The 26,412-nt window shown below is 46.8% G+C and overlaps 1 protein-coding gene across 2 annotated transcripts in view; it reads right to left on the bottom strand.

The window, feature by feature from the left end:
* ZMYND11 (zinc finger MYND-type containing 11) overlaps positions 1-26,412 on the bottom strand; it is a 1,608,641-nt gene that overhangs the window by 52,283 nt on the left and 1,529,946 nt on the right. For both annotated transcript variants that reach the window (XM_069647993.1, XM_069647994.1), the window contains one exon: positions 21,769-21,954. In XM_069647993.1, the coding sequence (XP_069504094.1) occupies positions 21,769-21,954 (186 nt within the window). The remainder of the gene's footprint in view (positions 1-21,768; positions 21,955-26,412) is intronic.

Raw genomic sequence — 26,412 nt, 5'->3', positions numbered from 1 at the left:
TCATACAGAAATCAGATGGATCTGCGCTTTCTTGTTAAAGGCTTCCTGCCACGCACTTTCATGACTAGGTCAATTTCTATGGAATTTGCCTGCTTTGAGCAGGAGCTAAAAACCAAGCGTATTCCGTAGGAATCAAGAACATTGCCACCTGCATCCAAATCTCTGGTGGGCAGAGATACGCCTCAATTTGTCAGGATCAGCTGATGGGGGTGGGATGGTAAATTTCAGTCTTTGCTCCTGCTCTGCATCACAAACACTAATATCACCCAGAGTGGTAAAACAAGGTGTTAAATTAGGCCTTAACCGTGTATGCATGTTTTTTTACACTTCCTTTACTGCCCTGGGCAGATCCGTCAATGTTATACGTGGATGCTGGGACACTTGCATATCGTGTTATATAGGCATACTAGTATTGATGGTAGAGGAAAGATGTGGCGAAAGGTTAGGGGGTGGGGAAATACCTGATTAGAAGAGGGTTTTCTATGTTTTCTTTCATTCAGGGGGGCATTCAAAGAAGGGTTCAAAGGGCAAAGTGATTGTTGAGAATGCTAGTAAAAGCATCTTTATGATTTGGGGGCCTCCATCTGTCTTGTGGGTGCTGCCTACATTGCAACTATCTAAAATTAGCTTATTGTAGAACAGGGAGGATTTAGGTGTGAGACATATCGCTGTGACAAAGGAAATACCTAATTTGTGGGGTGTGATGATAATGTGTATTCTAATTTTTTTTTAAAGTATTTTATTTGCATTTGTTGTCAAACACACATCTTTAAGTTACTGCATAATTGTAATTAATTTATGTTATAGAGACTGTGGTATTAGTTTCTAACAGTTAAAGCATAAACAACAAACAAAAGGAACTGTCTTTTATTGCTGAGATAAGTTTGTAGCAGCTGCGGTTCAGGTGGTATGGTGGTTCTGGTGTTAAAGTACTAGTTATGGAGGTGCTCGTACTGGGTGATCCTTCAGTATTTACTTTGTGCTATGTTGTAGTTGTTTAGTGTTTTTATGCATTTTTCAGGGGGGCTTGTGTTAGGCAGAATCCTGTGCAGTGCCCTTAGGGACCACTACACACAGTTAAGACTACAGGTGGCAATACAAGTTTTAGCTTTGGTACAAGCCTGTACTACTAGGTTATAGTGGTAGTAGTAGCGCAGCAGCCAGGCTTATCTCAAGAGTATATGAGCAGAAGCAGAGATTATACAAAGGGACACAATTACTGTGGCTCAAGCAAACACTGACTCAAGGTTTCAGGTAAAAAAATAAGTACATTTATTTTTAGACCGTTTGTTATTAACACAACACTCCTATTAAATTTAAAACCACACGTTAAATACACTACAACTGACCAATTCACTTTGCACGGTATGAATCAAGGTAAGTACCCTGTGTTTGAGAGAACCAGTGTTACAAAACTATCTGCGTTACCGTGGATACAACTGCGATCACTTTTTGACAGTTCGGTCTACTAAATAAAACGTGTATCCGCGGCAAGAAATGCTACCGGGGCAAAAACACACTTAGCACCTGAGATACCCAGAGAGAGCTCGGGGCAAAAATCGTAGGCAATATGTTAGGCAGGCACACAGAATCGAAGAACACTCAAGAGACAGAAATACAAGAGCCAAGAGGTCAGAGCCAGTGTCAAGTGGAACCGGGTTCCTGTGTCGAGGATCACACGTCGGATAGTTCGAGATTCAAATTTGCCAAAGTACTTTAGATATTGTCAAATGTTCGGAAGCAAAAGTTATAAGAAGGAGGGAAAAATAAGGGCAACCCTTTTAAGCGAGGAATAGGGATTTCACCCAAAAATTCCTCCAGCAGGACACAGTACCTTTTCAAAGAAGAAGCTGGTGCCACGGCAGTTGTTCCTGGTAGTTTCCAGTAGACCCACGATTCCTGGCTTCGGCACGGAGAAGGACGATGAAGGGATTCTACACCAAACAGGGATGAGGCCGGCAACAGCGACGATGAATAAAGGTGAGGCTCTTCAGGTGGCTAGCCGGACCACTACAGCAGTGTGCAGCGATTTCGACCACGAAGACGACTCCTCTTAGTCGTTGAAGGGTAGATAGCTCAGGACTGCAGCAGGGCTTCACCGGTACGGGTTAGTTGCAGCAGCCGACCTTTCCTCCGCTTCTCTTCGGTTCCTTGTAGTTCCAGTAGCGAATCTCAGCCTTTTAATGCGAAAATCCCCCATTCACCCAGCCTGGCTGTCAATCACACAGCAGGGGGGTTGTCCAGCCCAGACAACCACCTCAGCCAATCATGAGAAAGTGCGACTTGGGTGTCCTAGGATACCCTGGGCAGGGGGTGACTACACCCCTCCCTCACATTCAGTCCACCTAGACAACCAGGCGCATTGAGGAGGGCTTCTTAGCAGAAGCCCGCCAAAAGACAGTGAACAAAGAAGCCAAACCTGGTTTGCCGCGCAAAGTAAAACACAAGAAGGGATTTAACAAAAAGGACTGGTGAATAAACCGCACCGAGCCAAAAGAAAAAGGATTTGGTCAAGCGGGTTTAAGTTCGAGGCTAACACAATAGCTTACAATATTACCACAGTTATATAAGATAACCGCAGTAGAAAATTAGGGTAGATGCCACTGCCACCAGCCATGTCTAAATGTTAAAAAGAGCGAAACAATGCTCTGTGAGGTACAGATAAAAAGGGATAAGAGTTAACCCTTCCAGTACTCCATGTAAAATGAGGTGTACTGGATCTGTGGTTAATTTGATTAAGTAAAGTTAATGGTAACTTTACCCTTTTCTGGGGGACAGTAGTCAGCCTCAGAAATGGAGTCGGTGGGAAGTCTGAACGACAACCCTGTGTCACGGCACAGAAGGTACTGTGTGACACACAAAGGAAGGGGCTACTGAAGTGGTGTACTCCAGAGTCCACAATCACAAAAACAGGTAAAAACACATAGCAAAACACAAGTAAGAGGGGTGAAAAGCTCACACTCTTACCAAGTGGAAAGAAAATAACTCCAGAGATCCAGCAAAGCTGCTGAGGGACTCACTAGGTAAGGGAAATTAGCCATGAAATGAGAATTCTCTCTAAAAGCTTGTCGTCTTCTGATAGGAACAGGTCTCTAATTAGGGCATTCCAGGCTTCAAACGTGGCGCTTATATCGTCCTCGGACCCCTTGTTTCCTTCGCTCCAAGCTTTGGTGTCTGCTGCGGCCCATCTCTCGAGTTGTTTGTTCCATGGCACATATTGTGGTCCTCCGGGTGTTTTCCATGCCATTGCGATAACCCTTTTTGAAAGTATGCATGCCAGGTCCATTAGTTTCACTACATCTGTGTGCTTGCCTAGTCTGGGGTATGTGCCTAATGGACACTCTTTTGGAGACCAATCGTACCTGTTCACTCCTGCTTTTTTGCAGGTACGCTCTATTTTAGCCCAGAAGCCCGGTATTTTGGGGCAGCACCAGAACATATGCATTATGCCAGCCTCTTCATTTCCTCACCGGGGGCTCTTTGGCCGGGTTTGTTTGTTGAAGCTTGCGACACTAAGAGGTGTCATGTGGGTCCTATATAGGACATTCAATTGGATTAGTCTGAATCTGGCGTTCCTGGACACTTCTTTTGGGTGCATCAATGCCCTTTCCCATTCCTTCTCGGTTAATGTGACCCCTAAGTCTTTTTCCCATTTTTCTTTCAATGTGGTGCTACGGTGATTGGGCCTGTCTGTTAGTTGACCATATAGTCTGGACACAGGTCTCCATCCATCACTTAGATTGTACATCTCTACCAGTATGGGGCTCTGTGCTAGTTCTTCTGGCCATGTGTCCCATTTTCCTTTGACAGTGCGTTTGATCCGTTGGTACCATAGGAATTGTCCCTTTGCCAGACCCTCGTGTACATGTAGCGTTTCAAACTCTCTGAAAGCTCGCTCGTCAAACATGTCTCCCCAGGTGTACAGACCCACCGATTTCCATTTTCTCATTACGGGTATGTCTGCAGGCAGCCTGCAGACGTCCGCTAAGATCGGAGTATCGGGTGAATAGGGGTGCCTCAGATGAAGCACTGCTCTGGTTCTGTTCCATACTTGTCTACCCAAGGTTACAATCATGGGTCTGTGCTTGGTCGATGGTGGGTTCCATAGTATTTCGGGTGTGGTCTTGTCTGATAACCATCTCATTACGTGTCTAAGCTGTGCCCCCGAGTAATATTTCTCGATGTCCGGTAGTTGCATCCCTCCCTCCTTGTATGGTAGTGTCAGTGTGGTTAAGGACAGTTTGTGCCTGGCCGCTCCCCATAGGAAGTCTCTAAGTAATACATCTAGCTTTTTGAAGAAGGATGGCCCAATATAGTGACATACGTTTTGGAAGAGGTACAGGAACCTCGGAAGAATAATCATCTTGGTGATCGCCGCCCTACCCATCATGGACAGTGGCAGTTTCAACCAGAACCTCATAGATTTGTGTAGGCCGTTCTTTACAGCCACCGTGTTGCTTTCGTGTGTGAGCTCTGGTGTGTGTTTGATGTTAACCCCTAGGTACCTGAACCGCTCTACCTGCCAACTGATTCCCACTTCAGGCAAGTCTATTGCATTCACCCCCCTTAGCCCTGCTACAGAGAATGCACATGACTTTTGTTTGCTAAACTGTATCCCGGAGTAGCGCGCATAGTTGTCTAGTATCTCTAGTACTATCGGGGCGTTGATGTGTGGGTCCCTCAGGTATAGGAGAACGTCGTCGGCATAGAGGGATATTATATTGTATTTGCCTCCGACCTTTATCCCTGCATCAAAGAGCTGTTTCCTGAGGTAGATGGCTATTGGTTTGAGCCCCAGGATGTATAGCATGGGTGACAGCGGGCAACCTTGTCTGGTGCCTCTCTGTATCGCCCACGCCTTTGACTCCATACTCCCAAGTCTTCACTCTTGCCTTGGGGTTGCTGTTTATCACTTTAACCCATCTCACAAAGCCCTCTCCGAACCCAAACTCCTCAATACCTCTAGGAGCCACTCCCAGTATATGGAGTCAAATGCCTTGATTGCGTCCAACGATAATATTGCCAACGGTTCTTCGCTCTCTAGTGTTGGTGCCATAATGTGTTGGAGTCGGCGTAGATTGGCCATTGTTTTGTGGCCAGGTACAAATCCGTTATGGTTTTCGTGAAATAGGGCTCCCACCTCTCTAGCAAGTCACTTGGCCAGTATAGAGGTCAGTATTCTACTGTCATAGGTCAGCATCGTCAATGGGCGATAAGAATCGCAGTATTCTGCGGGTTTATTTGGTTTGAGTATCGGGACTTCCAGTGTTTCCCTCATGCTTTCCTGCAGGGTCCCTAGCTCGAACGCCTCCATAAATACCTTGTGTAGCAGTGGTGCAAAGGTTGGCTCGTAGGCCTTATAAAATTCTGGCGGTAGGCCATCACCTTCTGGGGTCTTGCATGTGGCTAGAGATCTGATGGCCTCCGTTACGTCTTTAATGGTGATGGCTTTGTCTAGTGTCTCTCTCTGCTCTTTGCTAAGTTTGGGGAGTCCCATTTCTTCTAATGTGTCCCTAATATCCTTTTCCGACACCTTATTGTCATGGGCATAGAGTTTGGAGTAGAAGGCAGCAAATGTGTCATTGATTGATTGCTGTGTCCTATGTGTTGTCCCGCTCTCGTTTTTATTTTCATGTGGTAGGTGCTTCGGGTGCTCTCGCTTGCATAACCAGGCTAGTAGCCTGCTTGGCTTGTCTGCCTCTTTATGTGCTCTGACGGTGCATGTTGCGTTATCAAATTTGGATAGCCTTCCCCATGCCTCTTGGCAACTGTCTCTAATCGCTTTCAGTTTTATCTCGTCTGCGCTAGTGAACTGGGTGTTGGCCTCCAACTGTTTTCCTCTTCCTTGGCCTCAAGTTCTTTTTTTATTGTTTCCGAACCCCCCCGGCTCCTGCTATTACCTCCACCTGTGCCACCACTTTCATTGTTTCCCATAGCATGGCCCATCTGTCCACGCTGCCTTTATTTATTTGCACAAATTCCTCTAGTTTGTCCCCAAGATCTTCCTTGAACGCTTGGTCTGTGAGTGCCCCTATGGGCATGTGCCACAGTGGGCTGGGGGGGTCTGGGTCCTTTAATTTTCCATTGCATGATTAGGGGGGAGTGATCTGATATTGATCTGCCTAGGTTCTGCGTGTACTCTACCTGTGGCATTTGGTCTCTGTCAATAAACAGGTAATCTATCCTGGTGTATAGGCTGTGGGGGGATGAGTAATGTGATTAACATCTGTCCGTGGGGTGTAGTGCCCGCCATGCGTCTACCAGGTCCAGGTGGTCAACCATTGTATCTAACGCCTGTGAGGTTGTGTTTCCTTGGTGCTGTGGTGAGTCACATCTGTCCAGGGCCGCATCTTTTACACAATTGAAGTGCCCCCATTAAAATAAGTCTTCTCTGTGATGTGCTATTTTGGTGCATATTTGTTTGAGGTGGGCGGGTATGCCATGGTTGGGGAAATAGGAGTTCACAATGCATACTTTGGTTTGTTAGACCATGCCCCACATTACCAGGCACCTGCCCTCCTTGTCAGCTTTGCTTCCTAGCAGTTGGAATGGTATCTCTGGGTTCTCCCACATGAATAATACTCTTGCGTATTTAGAGTAGGGTGCTCCTTGCCCCTGCCCCCCAGCATTCTTTCAGTTTGGATGTGGCTTCTGTCGTGAGGTGCGTTTCTTGAAGTAGGGCTATCAATACTTTCTTTCTCTGTAAGAAGGATTTGATCCGGTTTCTCCTCAGGTATGAGCCCATTCCCCTCACATTCCATGTCATTATTCTAAGTTGTGTAGGCATGGTCTTGTCTAGTCGAGGCGTTGGTCTGCTTCCCACTTCCTCCTTCGTTTGGCTTGCCTTCCAAGGTTGCTAGTTCTTCTTCCAGGTTGGGCACCTCCCTAGTTCCATTGTTTGGGAGTTTTCTGTCCCCCTTCCCACCATTTATTTGCAACATGTAGACAGTATAACAAGAGTAACAAAAAACATAAACCAAACTTGCACCCAGCAGCTGCGTTCCACACACAGCGCTCAGGCGCCCTCGCGCTGTCTAGTCCCATTCTGGGTTTTGGGTGCAAGTAGTCTCGTGCTGGCAACAGGCCCACACTAATCGGTCAGTGGGTTAGGACTGTGTGCTCAGTTGGGGAGGCCGAGCGTGTCCCTCGGCCTTCTTGCCGTGTCTTGATGTTCCGGTGGTCTTGTCACTTCCTTGAGCTGTTCCTTATGTTCAACTGGTCGCTTCCATGTCATCCGCCAAGTTGTTGTGCTCCATCCACATGGTGGCTGCTGCCGGTGTTCCCAGGAATATTGCATGTCCCTTATGTATCATCTTTAGTCTAGACGGGTAGAGCAACATATATTTCAAGTTGAGTTGTCTGAGCCTGGCCTTGATTGGTAAGGAGTTTCTCGCCTTTTGTACTGCTGGTGTGTAGTTGGGGTATATGGTTATTTTGGAGTTGTCGCGTTCTATTACACCTCCCTCCCTGGAGTATTTAAGGATGGTCTCCCTGTCCTGGAAGTTGAGGATCTTTGCAATTATCGGGCAGGGGTATGAGCCCGGAGGTGGTCTCTTCTGGAGAGATCTGTGAGCCCTTTCCACAGCAAAGCCCTGTGTTAGGTGACTCACTCCCATTTCTTGCTGTAGGAGGGTTTCGGCATAGCCCGTTGGGTTTGGGCCTTCTGTGCCTTTAGGTACACCTAGTATCCTTATGTTGCTGCGTCTTGCACGCCCTTCTGCATCCTCGGACCTTGCTTCCAGCGTGGCCACTTTCTTTTCTAGCTCTGTTACTCCGATTCTGAGGTCCGCTGCTTTCTCTGTTTCTTGTGAGTGCTGTCTCTGCATTAGTTACCCTCTCCGCTAGATTGCGGGCATCCTGGCGCATTAGCTGCATGTCGGTCGTTAACTCTTCCATTTTAGTATCTATGAAGGTTCTCAGTGCAGCTATGTCTTCTAGTACTTGACTATCTTTGTTAATCCCTTCCATTGCTTTCTGAGTTTCATTTCTGGGTTCCCCGTTTTGTGGTGTGTTGTGGGACTTGGTGACAGCAAAGAAGTCTATTATGGTCGTCTTCCGTTTATTTCTGGAGGATGACATTTTGGCGTTATGTCGTATCTATGATGTTGTTCTGGTATTTGGGGTGTTTGAGAGTCTCAGCTTGCGTTTCTCACTCGGATTGGTGGTTATTTCTACCTCACCCTGTTTACTTGTAGCTAGGCTTGTGCGTCTCAGGGGCCTCAGATGTCCCTGCCGTGATGTGGCTTGTTTCTCGTTCGTGCAGGGTAGGAGGATTGTGCTGCACCCCTTGTCGTTTGTATCAGCTCCTATCCGCTTAGGGTGGTAGGTTGTTTTAGTTTGGCCTTCTGGTTCTCAATGCTGTGCTATGGTTTTTGCATTCATGGAGCACATATGGGTTATTTACTTTGTTTTGTCTCTTGCATTACTTCCAAAGTCTTGTTCATGTGCCTGCTTGTGCTCCTGCTCTCTTTCCCACCTTATTATCTTTAGCTTTTGTTTCTTGTGCGTCGTCCGGGGTTAGTTTACCGCTGCGCTTCCTTGCTGCTAGTCCGTTGCACCGTTCTGCGGCTACTGCGGTGCTTACTCAAGTGTCCCATGAGTCGTTATGGGCTCACTGCCGCTGTAATATGTGGGTAGCCAACCTTGTAGGTGGGACGCGTTTTCGTTGGGTTCGCTTGCTCTTGTTGGCTTGTCCCGTGCCCAGGGTACCCAGTGCTGCCTAGGTCTTGCCAGACTGATCTGCCAGGTGTGCCCCTTCCCGCTTTGCAATCTAATGCTCAGTGTTCGCTTCTGGAAAAGCCCACTGTTGGGCCCACTTTCTCTGTATAGCAGCTTGCCGCACCCTTAAGTTAGTGTCCCACCTTCTTTACGCCAGTGTCTTCTTCTGATGTTGCGCTTCTCGGGTCATGTTCCCCCTCCGTTCGTCAGCACACCCACGGCCGGCCTCCAGAGTCCAGAGTCTTTTGCCTCACCCCTCCTCGCTACCCTCGGTGTTCTACTCTGCTGCACTGGGGGGTCTCCTCTGCTGCCTCCGAACCTCCAGGGTGCACTACCTTCACCAGCTCACCTTGTGTTCCTCCAGGGAGTGTCTCGCCTCACTTCTTCTCGGCTCTGGTCACAATGCCGGGCCCGCTGTCTCCTCACACGGTTGTCTGGTGTTCCGCCTACCGGCCGCTGCGTCTCTGGTGGTGTAGGAGTGCTAGGGTGTACTCACTCTCCCTGCCTGCTTCCGTGTACCGGGTCAGCCAGTCGGGGTTGTCGCTGGGCTGCTCCCATCTGCTACTTGCACGGGGAGATCGCTGGACACTCCGCCCTTCCCCCTCTTCAGCTGCGGCGGCTATGGATCGCGCCCGCCGTTTTGTGCAGCTCCAGAGGGACCAGTTCGGGAGGGCTCGCTCTTCGCCTATTAATCCGATATTTCTCGTGTTTGCTGGACCTATGTTGGGAAGCGCTTCCGTTTCCTTGCAGTCACTTCATTTTTGTTGGTGGAGTCTTCTATCCACCGTTCCAGGATCGCATTGCAGGATCTCGGCCGGAGCTCAGCGCTTCTGCCTCCTCACTCCATGGGCACCAGGCCACACCCCCTTCTAAAAATGTTTATGTGCACGTTGTGCATTGATGTGTGCTGCGGATCTGAAACAGTATCCCTATGCTTTTTTCATTTGTCTTGCTGGATTACCAGACATATCTCTGATGAGTCCTGAGATCAGGAATCAGAGATAACACTATTTGTGTTATGCCACACCTGAAAGGGTTGGGAGTATGCGTTAGTTATCCATACAAGAGTAGACTTGGATAGATGGCATCGAGGTGTCGGTGTCAAACATTTTAATCATTTCAGGGAGTGCAGCCTTGCTATTTCTCCAAGAATGAGAGTACTGGTTAATTGGCATAAAATCCAGTGCATAACCTGCAGTCAGATACTGCCCCTATGAGAGAGATGTGAAACCGATGTGGCCTTCACACCTCTCTGGCAGTGTGTGGGAGTTCCAAAGCTGCAGCAACCGTTACCAGATAGTGTCTGTGATCCCCACGTCTAGAGTTTGTTCACAAGGAAGCTAGCAACGTATGAACATGGCAACCCCCATTAATTGGCTAGCTGTCAAAATGTCTGACTTAATGAAGCCTTGCAACTGGGGAATTGGGATCCTTACCTTTCCCTAATTCCCCCTGAAATTGAATGTTTTTTCTAGTTACCTTGAAGAAGCAATGGAACCTGCAGAAAGTTCAGACATGGATACGAGAATGCCCTGCTGGAACCGGCAACCTGCAAAGACCCACTGGAACACAAACCTCTGTTAAACTGATGCAGACACCCAGCTACCAGAGTGAGATCAGAATGTTGCTCACTCTGCTTGACTCGGCATGACAAGCCCGTTGTAAGCATCAAATCCTGTCCCCACCAGAAGCCTTGTTGACCCATTCACCAGGCTGAACTGTACCTCAACTTGAACTAGCACTGCCTCAATGAGACAAACTCACAGCTACCCACAACCTAGAGGCAGGAGTTTCTAAGACTCTGAACTAAGCGTGAACTAAGCCTTGAACTAACACGTGTTTCACACTCCAGAAAATCCTTTATTTGCCTGCCTACCATGTGTAAACGGCTGGGATATAATCCCTATTATCCGATCTCTGTTAAGTAGGGAGAAAAAAGGGAAAGATGTAGGGGTACATATTTTCCAAATTTGTAAGAAATGGATATCACCTGCTAAGTAACTGTAGAACTAAAATGTGCATAAAACGTATAGCAAGTGTGCCGAAGTAACCTGTCAAGGGTAACTGGGGGGACAAGAGGCTTTCAGGGCAATGGGAAGCTATCCACTCCATGATGCGAACCCTTGAGGTTGTTGAGGATACCCTGCAGCCTCTCTTTCCACAGCCTCTCTTTCCTCCTCAGTTTGTTATGCAAGTATAGTGATTGTGACAGGGCCGAAAAATGGATCAAGCTATGATATCTGGAGCGTTTCAAGGAATTGCAGGTTTTGTTGCAGTGAAACAGCCTTTGTTTATAGCCTTGCGTTTTTGGAATAAACTGATGCTTGTAACAGACCAGAAGGTGGGGAACGGCTTGCAAACCACAATTGCGCTTCACACTACATGCTCATCTCTCACGACAAACAGGAGAGAGATCAATCGTCTTGCAAACCATGTGAACATAGCAGCATTTGCAGAGGTCACTGTGAGGAGGAGCAGGGAGCACAACAAGGAGTGACCATAACAGCATCTCCTTACTCCAAATAGGTAGCTGCTGCCTTCACGACCTCAGCTTGTACGTTCCTGGCCCTATCAAACTATTCACTCTCAGGCTAAGTCAAACCAAGTGAAGACTCTGAAAGGGAAAAAGAACACATTGGTAGTGGGTTGAGGAACACCAAGGCCATGACCAATCCTGACCAGGGATAAATAGAAAACACCCCACCCAATCACAGACATTACCTGGGCCCTGATGTGGTTAAGGCAATATAAAAGGCAAAAGAATGCCAAAGGAGGCAGAAGGAGTAGGAGCTAGGAGGGAGAGATTGTGCAAGCAGAATTTGAAAGAGCAAGGAGAGCAAAGTGGTGCAGTCCAGTCATCCAAGCACATTGCCAAGAGCTTGCTGTCCAGAGACTGACAAGGGATAGGGCCCTCTGAAGAAGAGCTGTTTCACTAGCCTTCTTGAAGCTACAGCCAACATTCTGATGCAATCCAAACAAGCTGTATCCAAGACCCTGGTAAAATCCAGTACACTGGTGAGAGAACAGACCAGATTCTGTAGTGGACTCAATCTTAATAATACTACCTTTGGGTGGCGGGTGAGAAATATGTCTTTTTTTTATTTTATTGAAACTTCAGTCTAGCAATCACAACTTAACAGTTGATCAAGCACAACTTTTGTTACAAGGGACACTTCACTTCTGAACAAAATCAGTAAAATAGAATATAGGTCAATTGACACCTGGCGCGTGATATCCACTTTCTACTCAATAGCCATAGACAATAAGAAGGTACAAAAAACCACAGAAGAATTAGATAGACAGTTAACCAGATACATAGACAACAATCATTCCAATCACTCCGCTGTCAATTGAGACCTGTGGACCCTTTCTTCAGGAATGAATCTAGATAATTCACTACAGCACAGGTTGGATTTATGTCATGCCCTGCAGTCACACGTCCCCACCAATTTGCCATATCATCATCCTGGGGGGCATATGACCCAAGGTGGCATGATCGCTGAATGCTCAGCCCAGTGCATGCTGTGACTAGATGATGAAGCGATTCAATGTCACTCGAACAATATTGACAGATATTGTCTGATGTGTCTTTGTTCTTTCGTTGCCACAACATTTCTTTGGTTTGCATGGCATTTAGGCGGAACCTCAAGAATTGTTCTCGATTGTAACGTGCAGGGCACTTTAGTAAATATCTACACTGTTTGTTCGGTCTGTGGAAACATGTTTTGGCTTTCAGTGTTGATTTCAATTTATCTCGTTGTTCAGAATTTGAAATCCAGGTCCAGGTCAGGTTACAAATTTCTTTTGACCAACTGCGGAAAGTTAATCAGGTCATCAAGTTTTATATCGGCCTTTAGAAGATGATTTGCCAGAGATGATTTCCACTCAACTAGCAGATTCTTGTTGGATTCGTCTGGTTTTGTGGCAAAAATTTTGTAAGCAGGTATTGCAGGTAGTATTAGCATTTTGCGCCAGGCACTCAGTGATTTCCAAATTACCACTGAATATAAGGAATTCAGTGATAACTCATAGCGGATCGCTGTTACAGAGACGTAGTTTGGTAAATTCAGTACACGCCTCCAAAATAAACCTTCCAGTTTGTGCCATGTTAGAGGGTTCAAGTTCCAACCGGCTTCGGCGCTGAACGTAATTGCTGGTATCACTTTTTGTAAGTAAAATATGATGACGGGTGATGAGCTGAATTTCCCGTACTCATTATTAATCTTGGCACCCTGTATTCCAAATTGAGTCATCCGGGCAATTAGGTCCTGCCTCCAATGATGCTCGTTTAGAGAAATATTAAACATAACTCCAAGATAGCGAATGGATTTTACTGACATTAAGGTGTCGTTATCGATTGTCCATTTGAAGGCTTTGTCTTTCCGGGACCGTGGGTGACCAATAGTCATTACTTTAGTTTTTTCGACATTCAGTTCCAGATCATTAGATTTTAAATGTTTGTGCAAGTTGCCTAATAGCCGTTGTAACCCAATTTGTGTGTGGTCGATCAGCACACGATCATCCGCATATATTATGCACTTGATTTGAGTTGTGTTCATTTTGGGTGAAAAACAATGTACCTGATTCAAATGCTCCGAAACATCTGCGATAAAGAGCTTAAATAGCTCAGCTACCAAAGGTCATCCTTGTTTCACGCCTCTTTGTGTTAAGATTTTATTCGACAGGTCGTCTTGATTGTTTAGGCGAACCCAAATTGATGTACCGCTGTAAAGTGCTTGGATCGGTTCCAATATGGAGCGAGGGCAGTTCCAGTTCTGCAACTTCTTCCAGAGCAGGCCACGATTAATTTTGTCAAAGGCTTGACGCATATCAATAAAGGCTAGATATAATTTCTTCTTTGCTTTTAGAGTTTCCAACTTCAGGATGGTAAGAATGAGCAAGTTTACTTCAACACCCACTCCTGAGGTGAAGCCAGTTTGACGGGTGTCCGAAATCATTGCCTTAGATGCCCGATCAGCCAATTTTTGCCGGAGGAGGGAGCCGAGAATTTTTCCAATCGTATCAAGTAGGGCAATCGGGCGGTAGTTCGATACAATTGGCGCCTTTGTCCGATTGCCTTTCTTAGATCTTCGGGCCGCTTGATAAGAACGAAATTCTTTTTCAGCCGTCTAATATCGCACCGCATGGATTTCTTTTGCACTGAGATGATTGAACATGAAATATGTTTATGTGAACTTCCCATTGATCGAGCCACGACCATGGGGGTCTTGAGTTGGCTCAGTAGCGGGGCATAGTTGGCTTGTTCTTCGTGCAGTATAAATAGCTGCTCGCCTAGTAGTTGAAGTTGCGGTCCATTGATTCACAGCCGGTTTCCTCCCGCATTTACTGTTATCAGTGTTTCATATTGCCCATCAGAGTTTACCCACTCCATCATACAAGAGAGTCGAAGAAGATCATAATCGCTATTAACCATTTTATCGACGTTCAACTTAATCGTTTTTTCAACCATGTTTTGTGATACACAAAAGTAATCCAAAATGCTGTGTGAGTCAGCACGGTACCAGGTTGAGACCGGTGGATCGTCGCCTTTAGCATTTCCATTTAACATATAGCAATTTCAGTTTGTTAGAGCCGTCATCCAAGCCTGACTACGTCTGGAGATCTCATTCTCATTTAAAGGTACGTTTATCTTTTGGTCTGCGTCGAACCTAAACCAAGAACAATTTAGGTCGCCACAGCAGATTGTAGATACGTTTCTGTGTGTAATTAGAGCGTTATCTATCAGGTTAGTAGTAGCCTTTATGAAGGAAACTGTGCTGATTTTATGCGGATTCCTATAGCCACTAATAATCAGCAGATGCGGGCACTCTTCCATTTTTATATGAGATGATTGCATGACTGTTCCTTGAATAAAAGGATTAGGATTGAAGGTTTCCAGTGTTTTCCACCAGATGTTTATTTTTATCATCATTAAGAGCCCCGAATAGGGTCGACCCTGGGGGTTCTTCACTGCCGGATTCAGATGGATTTCAAAGCCATCTCTTGACGGAGCATCGCCAAGCCACGTCTCTTGTAGGCAAATTACAATTACCTTTTGTAGGTTGATGTCGAAATTGTTGAAAAGATGCGTGAACCCTCTCGTGTTCCAAGATAGGAATTCGCACCAGGACTAACGCACTGCGGGTCATTGCTATTGTCTCGTGTTTTGGGAGCCTAGATTGCGGTTTTCCCGAGCTGGCTTACGGCCATTTTCAGTATTTTGGATTACCTTTGTGGGGACCTCAGAAAGAGATTTCCTCAGGTCGTTGCGACTCAGAATGGCGTCTTTTTTGCCTGATGGCGATGGAATGCAGCTGTTTGCATTCTTTGTCAACTACGGTGGTTCAATCATGATGTCAAAGCCGAAAACAAGTAGTTCTTCAGAGGCTCTCATGATTGTATTACGGACTGAAGCAGATGTGATATGCAAAAGAACTTGATCTGCTGTAGGTTCTGTCGGGTATGCCACGATTTTAATATCCTCTGACTCAATAGTGCGTAAAGAAGGAATGCATTTAAACAGCCTCATGACGTTGTTACGATTTAAGTTAACGTCAATGTCATCGTTTTGAATGTTTTGCAGGCGTAATTTACCAATTTGAGTTGAAGGCAAAGATGTATGGTTGCGTTGTACCCTTGAAGAATAATGTACTTTATTGCTCTTTTGAGTTAGAGTGCATTTTGGGTTCCATCTTGATGAGTGATTAATGTGTTGGTCCAGTTGCTCGCGAGAGCTTTTTTGTGCCTTTTCATCATGGCAATTTGAGTGAAGTTGTTAAGCCGTTGATTTGTTGTCCCTTTCATGATTCTAGGAAGCGGATTCGGGTTTTGGCGTGAATGTTCATTTTCCATCATTTCTTGGCCCTCAAATGATTCACCTCGGTGTGAGTATGTGGATAAGTCACATAGGTCTATTTCAGATCCAATTCTGGAATTGTCCACCGTTTCGATGTCAGACTCCAATCTTCTCCTTTTATTTGTCTTTAGAGCTGGATCATTTTTGGGCGCATCACTTTCAACTGTAAGAGCGGCGGATTGACTCACAACATCCTTTGATAGTTCCACTCGCTTAAACAGTCCCAAATGCTTCGGAGAAGTTAGATTTCGAATAAACTTGTTTGCTTTGGTTTTGCCTTTTGTCAGTCGAGGTTGTTTGCCCTCGTGCACATTTTTCATGGAAGGGCACTTCATTGGGAGTGGATTGGCAAGTGATGCATCAGTCTGGGCAGTCGTTATTGATTTTGCAGTGCCCTCGAATATGCCAAAAGAGTTTGTCGGGCACTAAGAAGCCTGTTTCGCTGCTGGATGAGTCGACTCGAATGCGAAGGTCTCCACAGATCGTTGGGCGTCTGTCGTTGCTTGTTTATGGTTTGAGGCCTTGATAGAATTCGCCGTTAGAGCAGTTTGAGTGATGTTATTGGCAGAAGCTTGCGTCTGTGTTGTACATGTCAGCGTCGTCGGCAGAGCAGGGTTCGATTTTACTAGATCAATTTGCCCACATTGCGACACAACAGCAGATGCTGGGCCACATTGTGGTCCACTGTTTGCTCCAGGTGGAGAATGGAGCTGATCCCTGGAGGATAATTCAATTGTCGTAGTTGATGGACATCCTGTCATCATGGTGCCATGGGGTTTCGGCACCGAAGGTTAGAGGTTGTCGCGTCGGCATTGTGGCGCATCCATTTTAAGGCGTCCAGTAGGCCTTCCGACAGAGTGTCGTTTTGACAGTGATGCCGTGCTGCTAGGTCAGTCAAGTGCTCTTGCCAACATACGGTAAGATCTGCTTCTCTAGAGATCTGATTGGTGAGAAAGATATTGAAATTTTCTACTTTCTCCATTTTTTCGGATAAAGACGATATCAAAGCAGTCTGGTCTTTGAGAACATCATGGATAGATTCATAGAGTTTTGTGAAAGGGATCATCGCCATTGAAGATGCTGCAAGTAAGTTATTATAAATCTGGGTTGCTGCTGCAGCCGAGAGACTTGATTTTTGCATCAAGGTGGAGGGGCCATCAGAGCGAGAGTGTGAGCTCATCGTTGTATCTTCAAGCGTTGGAGGTTGATCGCTCAAATATAGTTTTCTGGGATTTTCTTGGGGTGTTTTTTTTGTTATGGTTGACCGGACTCTAGGTGTGCTTGTCGCTGCGTGGTTGATTGGTTGTGGGCAAGCATGCAGGTTATTCAGGAAATTCGAACTCTGAGTTTTGTTGAGTTCAGTGGAGAGTGGGCATGCAGCTTTGGCTGGTTGTTGTCGGGCCAAATCCGCTGCTGCCAGTGCGGTTTAGTCACACCGAACTCGATTTACATGTGACACCACTTCATGTAGTTCGTATGATTTTGGCAGCGAGCGTTGAGATTGTCCATTTAAGCGTTTTTGTGCATGGTACGCTATCAATTTTTCTTTGGCAGTGGCATAATCAACATCTAATCGTGCCAACAAACGTATTTCATGTCCTGATTTAAGGAGGCCCGCATTATATTTTTTAGCGGCAGGGGCGAATGCAGGTGGCGCATGTGGCACTTTGAGCAATGTGGACATCTCATCAATGTGTAAATGACCTGAGTCCTCGGTTCCCTCCCGATGTGTTTCCGTGGCCAGGCTTTGAGTTTTTGATTTATGGGACACAAGATGGCATCAGTCGGCCTAGACAGTTACATTGAAGACACATTACTGGGTGACCCCATTGAAATGTCTCTTTAGTCCTAATGCTTTGCTCTGACGTTGTCGAGGGCATTAGTTGGAATAGAGCAGAGCCCGGCAGTAAACATGGGCCACTGGAGACTCTTGCATTTTCGGCCATGTTTAATTTGCCATTGTTGATGGATCTTTTGAGTGACACGCCTAGAGTAACTAATGGGTTACTCAGAATCTCTTCTTGATTAGCAGATGAGCCGAATGAGCCATGTAATAGAGCTGAGAGTTGAACAAGCATATTTGTGGTGTTTATGATGTTTACACTTGTGTTTACGGCTTCAATCAGCTCCACATCGGTCAGATCAAAAGGCGAGTAAAAAACCTCGGGACTTGTTGCCAAGACACTCCTATCCACAGTGGTTTTTTCTTGAGCATTTGTGCTCGACTTTGTGCTCAGATCTACCGCCAGAGGTAATGAAGGTAATGGCTGGGTCACTTTGGAGGAGGGTAGATCATTTAGCGACAAGAGCCCAGTGACACACAGGCCCTGGGCGGAGGAGGCCAGAGAGGCCAAAGGGAGCGTTATGCTTGCTTCGTACTCACATTCACCTCCACGTTCGCCTCTCTCATCGATCTCAATTGGAATGGCATTTGCAGCCGACTCAACAAGGAGTGAGATTTGTTTATTGCTTTGTGCGGTAGTCATAGGCAGCAATAAGTCTACAGGAGTAAGAGAGGGAGTGAGAGAGAACGCAGAAAAGCTAACTGACATCCCGTCTTCGGAGACGGGTACCACCTCTACTCGCTTGCTTACCTTTGGCGGTTTGTTGCCAGTTACCGCTTTCAAGGAAGTCCAAGGATTCAGCATACGGCGATGCTGGAGCGTCTTCCTTCTTGTCTGGGGCCCAAGTCTGCGGTCATCTGACACACGCAAACAGACCAAGACCGAGGTCACGGATAATGTACACGGAGCGCGGAAGCGCGGCCCGTAGCGGACTGTAGCAGACTGACTCTGCTTCACGACTCTGCGCCGCTCTATGCGCTAGATCCGGGTTTATAAAGGCACGCCTTCTTGTTAAAGGTGCAGTGTCCTGGAGTACGTTGCTGCAGCTCCTGAGGAGAAAAACACACACCCGACCGTAGCACACGACTGTAGCAGACTGACTCTGCTTCACGACTCCGCCTGAAAAAACACACACTCTGAAAGACACACAAGCAAGATGGGGAGGGGTTGGAAATTCCTGTTGGTCATTTTGGGCATCTCATAAAGCAGTCAATGGCAAGTAATTACTGGTAGGCACATGCTGTGTCTGTGATCCAGGATCTTAGGAAAACGACCTGTGGCCAAATGGTTACCATATCAGAGCCCAGGAGCAACCAAAGATTATTTTCTGAACCAAGGATCACACCATGCAGAAGCCAAAGAAAGCATGCAGAGGCATGATAAATACAATACCAGTGACCCTGAGATGGTCGGCAGGGGGCTAGATCCTTGAAACTGCATGAATGTGTGTCGAATATCGAATTGGACATTTGATTTAGAACTCTGGATGCTCTTAGAATAGAATGAACAACTATTTTGTTGATTCTCCAGCCAGTTATTTCAAGAGTTCTCTCTAGTGTTTCAGATACCATTCCTTAGATCCTGTAACAACTCACCCAACCTGTACACCTGCAGCCCATAGCAAGGGGAGAGTAACCTGCATAAAGAACAATGGGAGCCTTTCAAGGGAGAGCAAAGGAAGGACTATGGATATAATGAATCATTTTCCTCTGCTAACTTTTGCTCCTTCTCTTCTGGTTCATAGTTTGTGGGAAACAGACAAGTGGTCTATCCTTTTCTGCCAGAATTCCCCTTTGTGCCCAATTAGCTTTAAGCCAACCCCTCCTATATTACTGACTAAAGTTTAAGCCTATTTGTCTGGTTTCTTGAGTGTTCTGTTGATTCCCCACCATGATGACACAAGGAATATAGGTTTTGGTGGATCATAGTAAAGCTAGTAGTTGTTAGGCAGAATCCTCTGCAGTACCCGCAGGGGACACTGTTACAGACAATTAAGTCTACAAGTGGCAGTACAATTTCACCTTTGGTACAAGCCTGTACTACACAGTTATAGTGGTAGCAGTAGCGGAGGAGCCAGACTTATCTCAAGAGCAAATGACCAGTAATAGGGATTACACAAAGGACTACAATCACTGTGACTCAAACAAACACTGACTCAAGGTTTCTGGTTAAAAAAATATTACTACATTTATTTGTAAACCATCTGTTCATAAAATACTTAACTTCTATTGAACAAAACCACACTCTAAATATACCACACACAACCAATTCCTTTGATTTAGGTCAATTCAAGGTAAGTATGTTAGGATTTGCAGACAGGTGTTGTGAAACAAAAGCCGTTACCGGGGGTTAAGCAGCGCTCACGTTTTGACAGTAATGACAGTTCGGTCTTACGAAAGAAAAGCACACCCGCGGGGAGAATTGTAAGCGTGGTGAAAACACATTTAGTACATTGAATAAAAAGCAAGGCAAAGGTGATAAAAATCATAGGCAATACTTTTGTCAAGGCACTCAAATCCCAGGACGTATTCTACCAGACAGATTAAAGTCGATAGGCCTGCACCAGTGTCACTTGGAGCAGGGATCTGTTGTCGAGGATCACACGATTAGAACAGTTTGAGATTAATGTTGCCAGGAGTACTTGGATATTGTCAAAGGGAGGCAAAAGTTATAAGAGGGAAGGAAGAAAGGACAAGCCTTCGGTAAGAAAAAGGGTTCACCCTGATTCCTCAAGGTCGGACGGAGAGAACGACCAAATGGACACAGTACCTTAATTGAATGAAGAAAGCTGGTGCTAGGGCAGTAGTTCCTGCAGACTCACGGTTCCTGAAGCTTCAGTCGTGGGGACAAGAAGGACGACGTCTGGAGCGATCTGCACTACCCAGGGATGAGGCCAGCAGCAGTAAAGCAACAGTGGATAAAAGGTGCGCTCCTTTAAAAAAGGAGAGGGCTCTTCTGATGGCTATCCAGACCACTACAGCTTCGTGCAGCGATTCCAACCCAGGAGAGGACTCTCTGGCTGTGGAGAGGTGAGCTGGTTGATCCCACCAGGCTCAAGGGAAGAAGACTCCGGACTGGATCTTCTCTGTCATTGAAGGGTAGATCGCTCAGGACTGCAGCAGGGCTTCACCGGGAATTGGGAGTTGCAGCAGCCGCCTTCTTCTACGCTTCTCTTTGTTCTTGTAGTTCCAGTGGCGACTCTGACTTCCAGCTCAAGAGTCCTGCCTTTTATGCCAAAATCCCCCATTCATACAGCCTGGCTGTCAATCACACAGCAGGGGGGTTGTCCAGCCAGGACAAGCACCTCAACCAATGGACACAAAGTGCGACTTGGGTCTCCAAGGAGACCCTGTGCAGGGGGTTATTAAACCCCTCCCTCACATTCAGCCCACCTAGACACCCAGACGCCAAAGGAGGGCTTCTTTGCAGAAGCCCGCCAAAGGACTTCCAAAAGAAGGTAAACCTGGTTTGCCGCGCAAAGTAAAACACAAGAAGGATCTTAACACAAAGAAATGACGACTAAACCTGACCGGAGCCAAAATAAAAATGCATTTGGTCAAGCGGGTTTGTTTATGTTCGAGGCTAATGCAATAGCCTAAAACAGTACCACGTTTATATAGTGTCATCGTGGTAGAAAAGATAGGGTAGATACCACTGCCACCAGCCAAGTCTTAGTGTTAAGGGAGCTTACAAGGCTCCAGGAGGCACAGACAAAAAGGGATTAGAGTTAATCCTTGCCAATACTCCATGTAAGATGGGGTGCATTGGGTCTGTAGGTTAAATGACTATATAAAGTAAATGGCAACTTTACCTGTTTCTGGGGGACAGTAGTCAGCCCCAGAAAAAATGGAGTCAGTGGCAAGTCTTAGAGAAAACCCTGTGTCACTGCACTGAGGGTGCTGTGTAACACACACAAGAAGTTGGGCTCATGGAGTGGTGTGGCTCCAGAGCCAGAGAACACACAAACATTAGAAATACACATGGCAAAACACATGTAAGAGTGGGAAAAAGGTTCACACTCTTACCAGGTGGAAAAAATAAACCCCAGAAATCCAGCAAAGCTGCTGAGGGACTCACCAGGTAAGGGAAATTAGCCATAAATGAGAATTCTCCCCAACAGTAGTGGACCTACATGTGCTCCAAATATGAACAGATCACAGGTGTATTCTTGTGTGTAATTTGGGCCAAAAGGCAACACAATGCACATTGAAATAAATAGTTTTTTTCAACTTGAAAGGGTAAGCTGAGCCGCTATTGCCCGCTTGTGTGTGCTAATTACACTATGAAATTGAACAAACATTTATGAGTTCTTCTCACAATTCCAACTTCAAATAACTGCATTTTACATACCCACTGCTTCTTCTTTGTCTGGGAAATTGTTTGCTTGTGTTGAGTTGCTACCTTCTTAATTTCTTCTACAAACTCTTCTTTGCACTTTTCCTTCACCTGCTTACACTTTCTATCAGTCTCTGCTTGTATGTTTGTCAAAGCTTTAGTCACAGCCTGTCTCTTCTCCTCCTCCATTTCAACTCGTAGCTGAAAAGAGGACCAACAAAGTAAATTACCATTTCAAATGATTGCTTCAATAGTCTTATATGGATATTTCATCAATAGCAAATATGGGCAAATTACAGAACCATTACTACAGTCTTTTCCAATGGCTTAGTCCTTCCTCCCACATATTCCTTACATAAGCAATGTATTCTCTACCGTCAGCCTAGCTTCTGAAATGTTTTCAGCCACCACTGGTGGCACAACATCTTTGCTCAGCTCTGCTCGGTATTGGTACCCAAGCTTCCAGATGGATATCAAGGGCGGTACATATGGAACCAGCTGCGCCCCATTGACTCCATCCTGCCCCTTTTTCCTCCACACTCAGCAGATGAATAAACACAGAATTGCAAGAGGTTTACAAGCTATTCGTATCCTGGAGTAGGTTGGGATGAAAATGAGGAAAAAGGGCATCACAAAGAACATTATCAAAAGTTTAAGTCATGTGGTTCGTCTAATGGATTCATTCCTCGCACACATTCCTTCTGATAGAAAGACTCAAAGCAAAACAGAACAGAACCTGGGTGATCGTCTCACCGACTAAGTCACTTGCTCCTGGGAGAAGACAAGGCAGTGTTTTATGCCTGAAAGAGCATGTTTCTTTTTAATGGTCTCACAGGTACGATGGTAGCAGGCTAATCAGCTAAAAGGTAAGCAAACTCAAAAGGTAATAATGCAGGGGCTGTAGCAGAGTGGCTAAAGAATAACAGAATCACCTCTCAGTAATATTCTCTCTGATGGATATTCAGTATACTGATTCCTCATCTATGATACCTATTCTCCCAGAGCAACTGCTCTTCAGAAGCTTGCCTGCCACCAAGGGTTGCAGCTCAATGCCTCTATGAGCTGGACAGGAAGATAGGGCCATTATATATGGAGGTGACGTGCCCCGTGACCATATTTTCATCCTGTTTCCATTGCACTTGGACTCTCTGGGAACGCAGATGCGAAAGGTGTACCCGCTATCCTCCAAACGGGCAGGTTGGGAGAGCGACAAAGAATCTGTGGGAAGTCATCCGTTAAAAAGAACATTCCTGAGAAGTAACTAACTTGTTCTTCAAATGGATTTCTTTGTCCCACAGATTCCACATTTATGATGGACTTCCATATCAGTACGTAGACCTGGAGGGGGAGGACAGCAAGGACGCCGCCAATACCAGAGAACGCTGGAGGACCACTGTGCCAAAGCAAGCATCCTGCCCCGATTGGGAATCCAAGCAGTAGTATTAGGCGAATGTGTAGCCATATAGCCGCTTGTCAAATGTCCAGAACAGTGACTCATCTCTGCAGGGTAGAGGTGGCAGCCAGTCCTCTGGTGGAATGCTCCCAGAGATCCTTAGGCACAACCTTAACAGCAGGATCATAGCATTCCGAGATGCAGAGGTTGATTGACCTTGACACGGTCTGTTTTGTCACGGCCCTGCCAGCAGGGGCTCCTACAAATACAACGACAAGCCGGTCATGTTTCCTGATCTCATTGAGAGACGTAGTAGCTGATGGCCTGCACTGGGGCCAGCCAATTAAACCGTTCCTCTGCCTTGGATAGATGAGATGAAGGAATGGTGGCAGCCAGTCCTAGAGACCCACAGAAGCATACTTTCAAGCAAGTTCATAGCTTTCCAAAAAAACAGGGATGAGCCACCTGAACAGGGTCTGTTTGGGCAAAGCCCTACCAGCACAAGCACCAACATAACCCATAAAAATACAGTCATTTTGCCTGCAATGTCTTATCCAAGACATATAGTAGTTTGGGGCCTGCACCGGGCCAAGCGGATTCACATGCTCATGAATATCGCCCAACGTCAGTCTGGGAATCCTCAGTAAAAAAGGAACAAGTTACTTACCTGTAACTGTTGTTCTCCAGCATGGGTCTGGCATGGATTCACATGCTCATGAATATTCCCAGTCGTCAGGCTGGGAATACTGAGTAAAGAAAAAATCAGTTTCAGTTTCGTTTCTGAACTGTCTTTCTACTAGTAATCAATCACTGGTCTCTGGGTCATACTGAGCCAATGACTGCCCTCTATCTAAGCCCCTCCTCTGGCAGCCATCTTCAGATTTGGTAGCACGTAAAGTGGCAGTAGGACCAAGAGAAGAGCCGCAGAGGAGTAGGAGGGAGGGTTTGCATGTGAAACTATTCCAGACCCATGCTGGAGAACAACAGTTACAGGCAAGTAACTTGTTCCTTCTCCAGCATGGGGTCTGGAATGGATTCACATGCTCATGAATAAAGAATACAAAACAGTACACACATGCACAACCACAGGAAGTGGCACGGCTAAACAGAAGTAATTACTCTTACCTACTCAACAGGCGCACCTTCAAGCAAACAGGTTGTGACAACACTGCTTGGCCGACTCTGGACTCCTCCCTGGAATCCCCGTTGACGCGGTAGAATTTCATGAAGGTGTGCGTCGACATCCACGTAGCAGCCCTGCAAATGACCAGCAGGGGCACACCAGATAGGAACGCCGTCGTAGCAGCGATTGCTCTGGTTGAATGGGCTCTCGGACAGCCAGGCAACGGTCGGTTTGCCAACCGGTGACTATGTGTGATGCAGCCAGAGAGCCATCTGGAAATGCAAGCCTTGAACAGTGCCTTCACATGGTTCACAGGACCGAAGTTCACAAAAAGGTGAGAAGTTCTCCAGAAATTCTTTGTGCGGGCCACATAAAACTTCAGCGCTCGAGCCACATCCAGCGAGTGCAAAGTCATGTAAGCCGGCGACAGAGGCGTCGAAAAAAACACAGGTTACACCAAGGGCTCGTTGAGATGAAAGTCTGACGGAACCTTGGACATGAAGGAGGGGTGCTTCCGCAGCACCACCCCAGTCTCGTGGAAAGTCAAGTAAGGTGGCTTACAGGACAGGGCCTGGATCTCACCTACTCTTCTTGCAGAGGTGATGGCCACGAGGAAGGCGTCTTCCACGACAGAAACTTCAGCGGAGCTGTTGTTCGAATGAGGCCCCCATAAGCCTAGTCAGCACCACGTTGGCTCCCACGCAGGGGCCGGAGCCTTCACAGGCGTGAACGAGCAGAAACAGTCCCTTGGTGAATTCCTTGACTGGACGGTGAGACCACAAGGAAGACTGAGACTGTCCCGGAGATCTGGTGTAGCAGGAGAATGCCGCCAGATGGACTTTGATGGAGGCGTGCGCCAGCCCTGTACCTGAGGGCAGGTGACCTTCAGAGGGTTGATCTTCTGCGACCAGCACCAGGTCGCAAAGCGCTTCCATTTGTATCCATAGCACTACAAAGTTGACGATGCCCTGGCCTTGGCGAGTACCTCCCTGCAGTCCGCCGGATGCTCGTAACCACCAAACTCTAATGCTGCAGGAGCAAGGCCTTCAGGTTCAGCGATCCCGGATCGTGATGCAAAATCGCGCCTCCTTCCCTGGCGAGGAGGTCCGCGACCAATGGCTGCTTGACTGGAGGAGATGTTGACATGCTGAGAAGGTCCGGGTACCAAATCTGCCTCGGCCACGCTGGTGCAACGAGGATCATCCTGCACCGGTACCGTCTGAGTTGATTGATGACTCGAAGTAGTAGTGGCAACTTGGGAACGCAAACAGAAACAGGCCTTCCCAATGGAAGGAGAATGTGTCCCCCATGCTCCCCAGCTGGGGGAAACTGCTGGCGAACCTCCGGCACATGGTGTTCATCACCGTCGCAAACAGATCGATCTGGGGACTGCCCCATCTGAGGGAAAGGCTGTCCACTTGATCCTGCCGAGGCTCCCACTCGTGGCAAAAGCGCAGCTCCCTGCTGAGAGAGTCAGCAACAGTGTTCTTTACTCCTGCCAGGTGAAACGGAATGACGAACATCCTGTGGGCAATGGCCCAGTGCCGCAAGTCCTGTGCCTCGTTGGAGAGTGCTGGGGGTCTGGTGCCTTAGGACTGATGGCGTGGGCATGCATGTTTTCTGGCAATGGCTCGTGCTGCCCCTCATACGCCTCCTTGATGGTCATAACCATCCATCTGGCTATGGAGGCCTTGGAGGCCTAAGAGCCTTGTTTTGATCCCACAAAGGTGATGAAGAGGGAGTCTTATTTACGGAAGCTCTTGGTTCTGTTAAGGTGAAACATTAGCGCACGTCTGACATCAAGACAGTGCAGTTCCTTCAGAGCCTCATTCTTAGGGTCCGCAAAGAATGTTGGTAATATTATCTCCTTATTCAGGTGAAAAGAGGAGATGACCTTAGGTAGAAATGCGGGGTGCGTTCCGAGCATCACCTTGTCCTTGTGAAATGGAGTATATAACTCTGAAGCCACCAGTGCCTGGATTTAGCTGATTCGGCTTGCCGAGGTAAGGCCCACTAGCAGGGCCGTCTTCTTGGTAACTAGCCCAATGTCCCCGAATGCCATTGGTTCAAACGGTTTGTGTGGCAGGGTGCCCAGGACCACATTAAGGTCGGTGGATACAGTCTACTCAGACCCGCCAAGTGC

Source organism: Ambystoma mexicanum, chromosome 2q, assembly GCF_040938575.1.
Source record: "Ambystoma mexicanum isolate Mex_15411 chromosome 2q, UKY_AmexF1_1, whole genome shotgun sequence".
Taxonomy (NCBI): Eukaryota; Metazoa; Chordata; class Amphibia; order Caudata; family Ambystomatidae; genus Ambystoma; species Ambystoma mexicanum.
This window is presented reverse-complemented; position numbering and strand designations above follow the sequence as displayed.